Source organism: Suricata suricatta, chromosome 8, assembly GCF_006229205.1.
Source record: "Suricata suricatta isolate VVHF042 chromosome 8, meerkat_22Aug2017_6uvM2_HiC, whole genome shotgun sequence".
NCBI classification, from domain to species: Eukaryota; Metazoa; Chordata; class Mammalia; order Carnivora; family Herpestidae; genus Suricata; species Suricata suricatta.
The window spans coordinates 37,618,172-37,626,348 of NC_043707.1; the positions used below are offsets into that span (position 1 = coordinate 37,618,172).

The 8,177-nt window shown below is 61.7% G+C and overlaps 2 protein-coding genes across 6 annotated transcripts in view; one reads left to right on the top strand and one right to left on the bottom strand.

Annotated features, from left to right (window-relative positions):
- Positions 1 to 4,249, top strand: part of ADAP1 (ArfGAP with dual PH domains 1) — a 43,353-nt gene extending 39,104 nt beyond the window's left edge. For all 3 annotated transcript variants that reach the window (XM_029948669.1, XM_029948671.1, XM_029948670.1), the window contains 5 exons: positions 2,333 to 2,416; positions 2,592 to 2,654; positions 3,276 to 3,347; positions 3,490 to 3,718; positions 3,796 to 4,249. In XM_029948669.1, the coding sequence (XP_029804529.1) occupies positions 2,333 to 2,416; positions 2,592 to 2,654; positions 3,276 to 3,347; positions 3,490 to 3,718; positions 3,796 to 3,824 (477 nt within the window). In that variant the 3' untranslated portion in view covers positions 3,825 to 4,249. The remainder of the gene's footprint in view (positions 1 to 2,332; positions 2,417 to 2,591; positions 2,655 to 3,275; positions 3,348 to 3,489; positions 3,719 to 3,795) is intronic.
- Positions 4,250 to 6,083: 1,834 nt separating this feature from the next.
- Positions 6,084 to 8,177, bottom strand: part of GET4 (guided entry of tail-anchored proteins factor 4) — a 17,366-nt gene continuing 15,272 nt past the window's right edge. For all 3 annotated transcript variants that reach the window (XM_029948672.1, XM_029948673.1, XM_029948674.1), the window contains exon 9: positions 6,084 to 6,832. In XM_029948672.1, coding sequence (XP_029804532.1) covers positions 6,747 to 6,832 — 86 coding nt within the window. In that variant the 3' untranslated portion in view covers positions 6,084 to 6,746. The remainder of the gene's footprint in view (positions 6,833 to 8,177) is intronic.

Below are 8,177 nucleotides of genomic sequence, written 5' to 3' on the forward strand. Positions count from 1 at the left end.
AGTGTTTCAGTCCCTCCCAGACCCTTCTGTGGACCCGCGGGGACTCCATTTCGAGTCCCAAATGTATAACCGTCTGGACCGATTCGCAGGAGCCGAACTTGAGAGACACGCAGAGGCTGCTCCTCCACATGGCCTGGACCACAGCCCATGGTTGTGGGGGCCACGGCCTTCCTCTCCGCACACCGGGCACCCCGAGACAGTCATCCGCTTAAATGTTCTATCTCGGAAACATATATGAAAACATCTACAATTACAAGCCAGTTACAGCTGAAGAGTAGCTTTTCATTACTTTTTCTTTAAAAATCTTCATCTCTTAAATCATGTAAAAAACAAAAAGTATGGTTACAGACCATCGTTACAGCAAGCTTCTCTTTTGTAATCGCCCACGTACTTCCTTTCCTGGGACCTGCGTTTCTCCATGTGGCTCTGAGTCCGTCGTCGTCCTTGTTTCCTCCTGTAGGGTCTTGGAGGAAAAACTGTTTTCCAGCTGCAGGTCTGTCCAACAAGCCCTTTATCATGTTGACACACGTCCCCTCTAATCCCATTTTTTAAATTGTGAACAGATTGTAATTTTCAGATGCTTTCCTTTGCTTTTTCTGCATCTGGTGAGATGATCGTGTGGTTTTTATCCTTCATTTTGTTGATGTGACGTCGTGTTGTTGGTCTGTGACTCCTGAGCCCCCTGGCATCCCGTCCCTTGCCTAAATCTCACTTGATCGTGGTAAACGATCATTGGACTTGGTTTGCTGGCACTGCGTTGAGGATTTATGCGTCTGTGTTTAACAGAGTGACTGGCCTGAGGGTTTGGCTCGCTGTCAGGGTAATGCTGACCTCAGAACGAATCTGGGAGCTTTCCTTCTGTTTTTTGCAAAAATTTGAGAATCAGTCTTAACTCTTCTTTAAATGTTTGGTAGAATTCATGGGTAAAGCTATCTGGTCCTGTAATTTTGTGTGTTTTGAGATCTCTGATTACGATTTCCATTGTATTACTAGTCATCAGTGTGTTTTCTATTTCTTCCTCATCTGGTTTTGGCAGATGGCGTGCAGTGTTAGTAACAGGTTTTAGGAGGGACCCAGTTAGAGGCCTGTGAGCCCATCTTCAGCTTTATCCAGAACTCCACCCTCACTTTGCTTGGAGACGGACGGCAGGGAAGGAAGAGGGCAGCTGCTGGGAGTCCAGGCAGGGCCTGTTTGTGCCGCACAGTCCGCAGGGGCCCCTTCCCCGAGCGAGGGGGGTGTGCGCCTGCTCTGGCCTGGGCCTGGGCATGGTTCTGCCCTCAGCAAGTAACTGCCCCATCTGCCAGGGGAGGGCAGTGCTGTAACCCCACCTGCACTGAGAACTGGGACCAGGGCCTGAATAACGGAGCCGGGGGGGGGGGGGCGGGGGGCGCGTATCCCAAAGATAAGGACAGGCACTGGGGTGGCATGTGCAACAACCCTGTGGCCAGGTGACACAGGACACAGTGCAAAGCTGCCAAGGCTGGCCATGGCAGGAGAGGCAGGGCCTGTGGCCATGCAGGGAAAGGGTCACGGTCCACCTGGACCTGCCATAAATGCACCCAGGCGATGATGGGAGGAGTCTTGAGAGAAAGGGGGAGGCTGGGGAGGACCTGGAGTGTGCAGGGGGGACGGGAAGGTGTGCCCAGGGGTGTGGGCAGGGCCCAGAGCGGAGGTCACGGCCTAGATTGGAGGTCCTGTGGAGGAAGTGGCGGGGGACAGAACAGGAGGAGACACTGGGGCGGCCCTAGGCGCAGGGCTGGTGAGGGGTGTGGGGTCTGCAGCTGGCGGGTGTAGCAGAGGAGGGAGGAGGTCAGCTGTGGCCAAGGTGGGCACAGGCTGACCCCGTGGGCAGGAGTGGGCTGCCCAGGGGTCGAGGAGAGGACGCCTGATGGGTACCAAGTGCCGGCAGAGAGGAGTGAGAGGTTTGGGCTCATCTGAGGTTGGGGCAGATCCCAGGACTGGGTGGGTGGGTGGGGGCTGGGAGTGAGCATGGCACCAGGAGAGGCAAGGGCTGGGTAACCCCCCTGTCCGGTGACGGGGCTCCCCTCCCACAGAGCGATCCTCCTCCTCTTGCCCACGGAGGCAGGAGGTGCAGTTCAGGGCAGGTTTCAAAACAGGCCTCTGGGCACCATAGGGGCTTTGTAACAATAGCTCCACCTGAGAGGAGAGAAGCCGCCCAGAGCAGTGTCCGCTCAGGACATCCATTCCCCCACCCGCCACCAGCTGTCCCGAGAGGAGTCCGCCTGTGCCCCCGGGCCACCTCCGGCCTTGTCCAGCTCATGGTGAGGGGGGCGCAGTCACGGCCCAGGCCCACACCTGCCTCTGCCCGCAGGAAATGGTGGACTGGTTCAACGCGCTCCGGGCGGCCCGTTTCCACTACCTGCAGGTGGCGTTCCCAGGGGCCAGCGACGCCGACGTGAGTGGCAGCCGCTCGGGTCCGCCGGGGGTGGGGATGGCACAGCCCGAGCCTGGGAGGCCAGGCCGGGGACCCGCTCCTTTCCGCTGGGGTGTTTCAGCTCCGCGGCCATGACAACAAGGAGGAGGGGTGTGGGGGCAGAGTGGCTGGGCCTGAGCCTGTCTCCCGCCCCCAGCTGGTGCCAAAGCTCTCCCGGAACTACCTGAAGGAAGGCTACATGGAGAAAACCGGGCCCAAGGTGGGTCTGCCTGGCCGACCTGGGCCTCCTGGGGCGGGGTGGCTGAGGAGGGGCCGAGGGCTGGCGACACCCCGGGGCAAACTCAGCGTGCCTTTGGCATGCTTCTCACGGGCCATCTTGACTCCAAAACCTTTTGTAAGCAGGGCCCCTGGGGTCAGGACTGTGGGGCTCTGGTTAGGCCTGTGCTCTCGACCTGGCTCATGGCTCATGCAGGCCTGCCTTGTGCCTTCGCCCCTGTCCGTCAGGTACCCGTGCACCCGCTTGGGTGCCACAGGGCCACCCACCCCCTTCCCTGTCATGTGGCAGCATGCACATGGTGGCCCCATGGCCCTGACAGGACTCTGGGGCCTGTGCTGAGCCCCCAGGGAGGAGCAGGATGCACGGGGGGGGGGGGGGGGGGGGGGGGGGGGGGGGGGGGGGGGGGGGGGGGGGGGGGGGGGGGGGGGGGGGCTGGGGGGGAGGGAGGGAAGAGCACCGAGGTGGGAGAGCACATGTGCAAAGGCCCTGGTGCAGTGTCTGGTGGACCAACAGGGCAGGCGTGGCCCACAGCAGGCCTGAGGGAACGAGGAAGGGATGCAGGTCAGGGCCCTACCCCAGGCTGACCGCCGGCCCCTCTCACAGCAAACAGAAGGCTTTCGGAAGCGCTGGTTCACCATGGATGACCGGAGGCTCATGTACTTCAAAGATCCCCTGGTAAGGACAGGTCTTGGCCCCCAGGAGAGGGGTGTGTTGGGGTGACGCCTCCCGGGCCATGGCAGGACGCACAGGAGGGCGGGCTGCATCCCTGGGGTCTGAGCCGCCCGCCCCCGAGGCTCAGCCCGGCCCCGACCCACAGGATGCCTTTGCTCGCGGGGAAGTCTTCATTGGCAGCAGGGAGAGTGGCTACACGGTGCTGGACGGGCTCCCACCGTCCACCCAGGGCCACCACTGGCCACACGGCATCACCATCATCACGCCCGAGCGTAGGTTCCTGCTGGCCTGCGAGACGGAGTCTGAGCAGCGGGCGTGGATGGAGGCTTTCCAGAAGGTGGTGGACAGGCCCATGCTGCCCCAGGAGTACGCCGGTGAGTGCGGGCTGGGGGGTGGGGGGCACGGTGGGCCCCGCGCTTCCTTCGTGGCCGTGACGTTTGTGCTTTTCCAGTGGAAGCCCACTTCAAGCATAAACCCTAATGGGAGCGGGTCGTGGAGGCCGAGGCACTGGACTCGCGGCGAGTGCCATCCAGGACGCAGTGGCCAGGCGGGGCAGTGCACGGAGGAGCCCTGAGGAGCAGCCCCAGCGTGGCCAGGCGGGGCCTGGGCTTCAGCCACGAAGACTTGATCCTCCCGAACCTCACTGCAGGCTGGCCGACCTGACCTCGGACCCCATTATGCTGCTGCCCACTGATGTGACCCCCCCCCCCCCCCCAACCACCCTTCCTGGGGGCCTGGGCCTGGCCTCCTGGCTCAGGGCAACCCCTCACCAACTCACCCTGCCCCCTGCCTACCAGAGCAGGACCCTGCCTGACCAGGAGACTGGGCTGTGGGCACAGTGGGTGGCCTGCATGCCTCCCCTCCGGCCCCTCTTACACATCCCCTCAACAAGTATTTATTGAGCACCTGATGTGTGTCAATCATGGGGTCCTGGGTCCTGGCATGGGGACACCATTCTCATCTACAGGGAGCTGACCTGGTGTGCGCATGGGGGTCCTGGGGGCAGAGGCCCCCACGAACTGCAATGACCCAGGGCTAGGGTTTCAGGGCTGCCTGCCCGCTGGGCACTTGGGCACCTGGATGGGGAGGGATAATGCAGGGTCAGCTCTGGTCTGCTGTCTGCTGGGCACTGACTGGTGACCCACCCAACGGGCTTGGAAGCCAGAGGCCAAGCTTGCCCCCCACAGGACCCCAGTGTGCTGCTGGCCAGCCCGTGGTTACAGCTGCTGAGCCTCCTCCCTGGGCACCCTGGCTCTTGGTGGGGGATGTGGGGGGGAACCGAGGAGCATGTGCAGGGCAGGGGCTCCCTGCTGGATGATCGGGTGGCCCCTCCCATCTTGAGGGGACTAAGAAAGTCCCCAAGGCAGGGTGTCCTGTCCCGTCATACCAACCCACACATCCTATGCTAAAGTGGCCTCTTGTGTTATGTCAGAGGCTGGGGTGGGGTCTCTGAGCCCAGGAAGACCTACCCACTGGCCACACACAAGCCAGGAAGTGGGGACCCTCCGGGGCAGGAGGGCCCCCGCCTGGCCTCGTGGGCCTGGCTCCCACCATGCCTTCTTCCCTCAGCATGTGCACACACAACATGCCAGCTCGCACCCGTGCAAACCTGGACGGGGGCAACTGCAGGGTCGAGAGGAGCACCGGGCAGGACCCCCCCAGTTCCCCCAGATCAACCAGCGTCCCCACCCAAGTCCCGAAGACCCTCCCCCCTTGCCTGGGAGAGGCCATCGCCCTACCCCTCTCCCGCCGTGCCACACGCCATGACCCAGCGCACCGCTTGGCTGTCTTCCCAAGAAACCAGCCCCACAGGCTCCAAGAGGCCACCTCCCCAGGGAACTGGAAACCTCGGGGTCCCCTCCCCCGGCCACAAGTCCGCCGGGACTGGTCATCTAGATCCTTGCTCAACCCAGAGGCAGCGGTGTTGTGCCCATTTTAAAAAGAAATGATTTTATCTTTGGGAGGGAGGAACAATTTCTGAAACAAGGTAGTGAACTTACGGTCCACAAAGGCAGTCACCGAGCTCACCTCACACACGTTTGAGATGGGCCGCTCGTGGTTTGGGTGTCGGGCTGGGGGTCAGCATGGGGCCAGTGGGTGCAGTGGCCTCCACCTCCCTCATCCTGTACGGTGCAGGCGTGGGGACACGAGGCCCCGCCAGGCTGTAGGTGTCATGGACAACGGCCCGGTAACAGCCACAACCCCAGGGGCAGCAGGTCTCCAGTGTTGAGGGTCCAGGTAGACACCACCCCAGAATGAGCTGGGCACGGGCAGGACAGATAGATGGGTGTACAGGGTGCTGTGCTCACCGGCCCGCCGTGCAGGACCGCCGTGCTGATCCAACTCCCCATGTGCCAACTGCCCAGACACATGTTGCAGTTTCAGAACGAACATCACGGCATGAGCCAGGTGCCCACCCTGGGCTTGGACCCCACACTGCAAAGCCTCCCCTTTCAAGGACTCCCTGACTGCCACCCGCTCCCAGGGGCCACGCTAGGCAGCTGGTGGGGGTTCGGCATGGTCCATCCTGCCCTCCCGCACCCCCGGCCTGAAGTCTGTGGTGTCTCCCCATTTAAATACACCACAGCCACGTATTTACACAAAGAGCCACAGACCCTCAGCCACTGGCCGCACGTGGCCGTCCACAGCACCCACGCGGGCACGGTCAGACAGCCCTAGCCACACCGCTCCCGGCATGTGCTCTCCACTGCGCACTCAGAAAGGAAGAGCATGGCAAAGCCCAGTATAAAGGATTTATTTAAACTGAACAATGAACACAAACCTCCCTTTAAACCCCATTTACAGTCAATGAAGGTGTGCACTTGTTCCTCGCCATGCATGATCTCGGTGGATTAGTCTACAAGTCTTATTTCAAGTTGTGAAAAAATAAAGTGTCTCCCCTCTCGTAATCGCCCCGGGAACACCAGGTCTAGCATTGGCGAGAAACAGTAGGTCTGCTCACGCCTGGACTGCCTATTCGGCAAAACCCTAAAATTTCAGGTCAGAGGAATCAACCACCTGACGAAAATAAATACCGTCTTCTGAGACGTGGAAAGGACTCCCGATCCCTTTGTGAGGCCCGGCCCAAGCGGCCGCGGCCTCGGGGTTTGGCACGGAGCAGCCGCCCAGATGCTTTCCAGGCCACCGCAGGATGTGCAGGTGGCAGCGGCTGGGCGGTGGCCACCCCCCACACCACCTGTGACAGGACAGGCCTCCACTGGACGCCAGGCGGCCCCCGAAGCAAACCAGACACAGAGGACAGGGGGAGGTGGGGGTGCGGCCCGTGCTTTATTGTGGTCAGTCTGGAGGAGCAGCATGGCCCAGCCAGTGCGGCCGCGGCAGCCAGGGGCGGGCGCGGGGGCCCCAGGCTCGGGGCAGCTTTGTGCGGGCTGGCGGGCGGGGTCAGTCCAGCTCGATGGGGCTGCTGTCGTCCTGGCTGTCCTCACCCTCCTGCTCCGAGGCTCCCATGAGGCTGCTAAGAAGGTTCCCTGGAAGCAAACGCAGCGCCATGAGCACAGCCGCCCCACCCGGGGCCCCACCTTGCACGTGCAGCGGCCCCGCCCCACATCCCAGGAACACGGAGGCCCACACGCGGGCCCAGGACGGCACTGTCCACCCAACACAAGGCTGCACCCCGCACGCGGGCTGACCTAAGGTTTCCAAACAAGCTGGGCGCGTCAGAGACCCCAGGGCCACACGTGGAGGTGTGACGGCTTTTGCCCTCTGGCGCGGCCACCGTGGACACTTCGCCTCTGCTCTGACTTCCTCCACGCAACTATTGTGTCACGACAGCGCTGGGAGTTTACAAAGTCCCCTTAAGCCAAACCACCAAAAAAAACAACTAGTGCAAACGTGAGCAACGTTCTCCGACAGACTGTCACGAATGTGCAGAATCGTCCCCGATCTGTCACGAGCTCGGGTCAGCAAACACGCCAGCAGTGCCTCTGGATGCCGGAAGGCCCGTCTCTGAAGTGCCATCAGGAAACAAATGCACAGGAAGCGTCAGGACACCGTGGTGAGGGGTGAGGCTGGGACACTGGGCAAACGGCCCCCAGGCGTGGTGTGGCCTGGGGGTGCGGACACGGGCTGGCGCAGGAAGGGAAGGGGGGTCTTCACCCCACACATTCCCAGGGATGAATCCGAACACAAAGACACACAGTTTCCAACTAGAAAGTCAAACTGTTCACTGGAGACACTTTCCAAATAGTTCCAGAAACAGGAAGGCCTTCCCATGGTTTGGCCGCAGCACTGGAACGGCAAACACCCATCCAGCCTGAAGTGCCACAGTCACGGGGCATGGGGCGGGAGCGAGCTGGTGGCAGAGCCCACCCAGCAGGGGTGAGGCACAGTCCATGCAGACTGTGCCACATGCGCTCCACAGCCATCGGCGTGTTCCCAGAGTACTTTCCAGAAGAGGCCACGGAAACGGAGGATTCGGAACGGCGGGGCTGGTGAACTATGACCTCTATGGGGGAGCACCGCCAGCTGCACAGCGTCACACACAGGCTGGCAGGAGACAGGTGGAGGCCTGGCCTCAGAACGCTGGCATCGAACAGCCCCCAGGACTACAGCACACAGCAGCGGACCATGCGAATGGCCGACAGACGGTAAGGACAGCCCCCGAGGGGCCAGCACCCGACAAAGGAAAGCCCTGGCCCTGACGGCCTCCTGGGGGATTTCCACCCAAAGCCTGAAGGGTAACCCACTCCGGTCCTCGACCTTTTCCAAAACCACGGAGGAGGAGGGAGCACTTCCTAACTCCCTCCAGGCAGCCAGCATAACCCCCGTACCAAAGCCAAGGATACCAGGCGATCACGGACTGACATTCCTCCT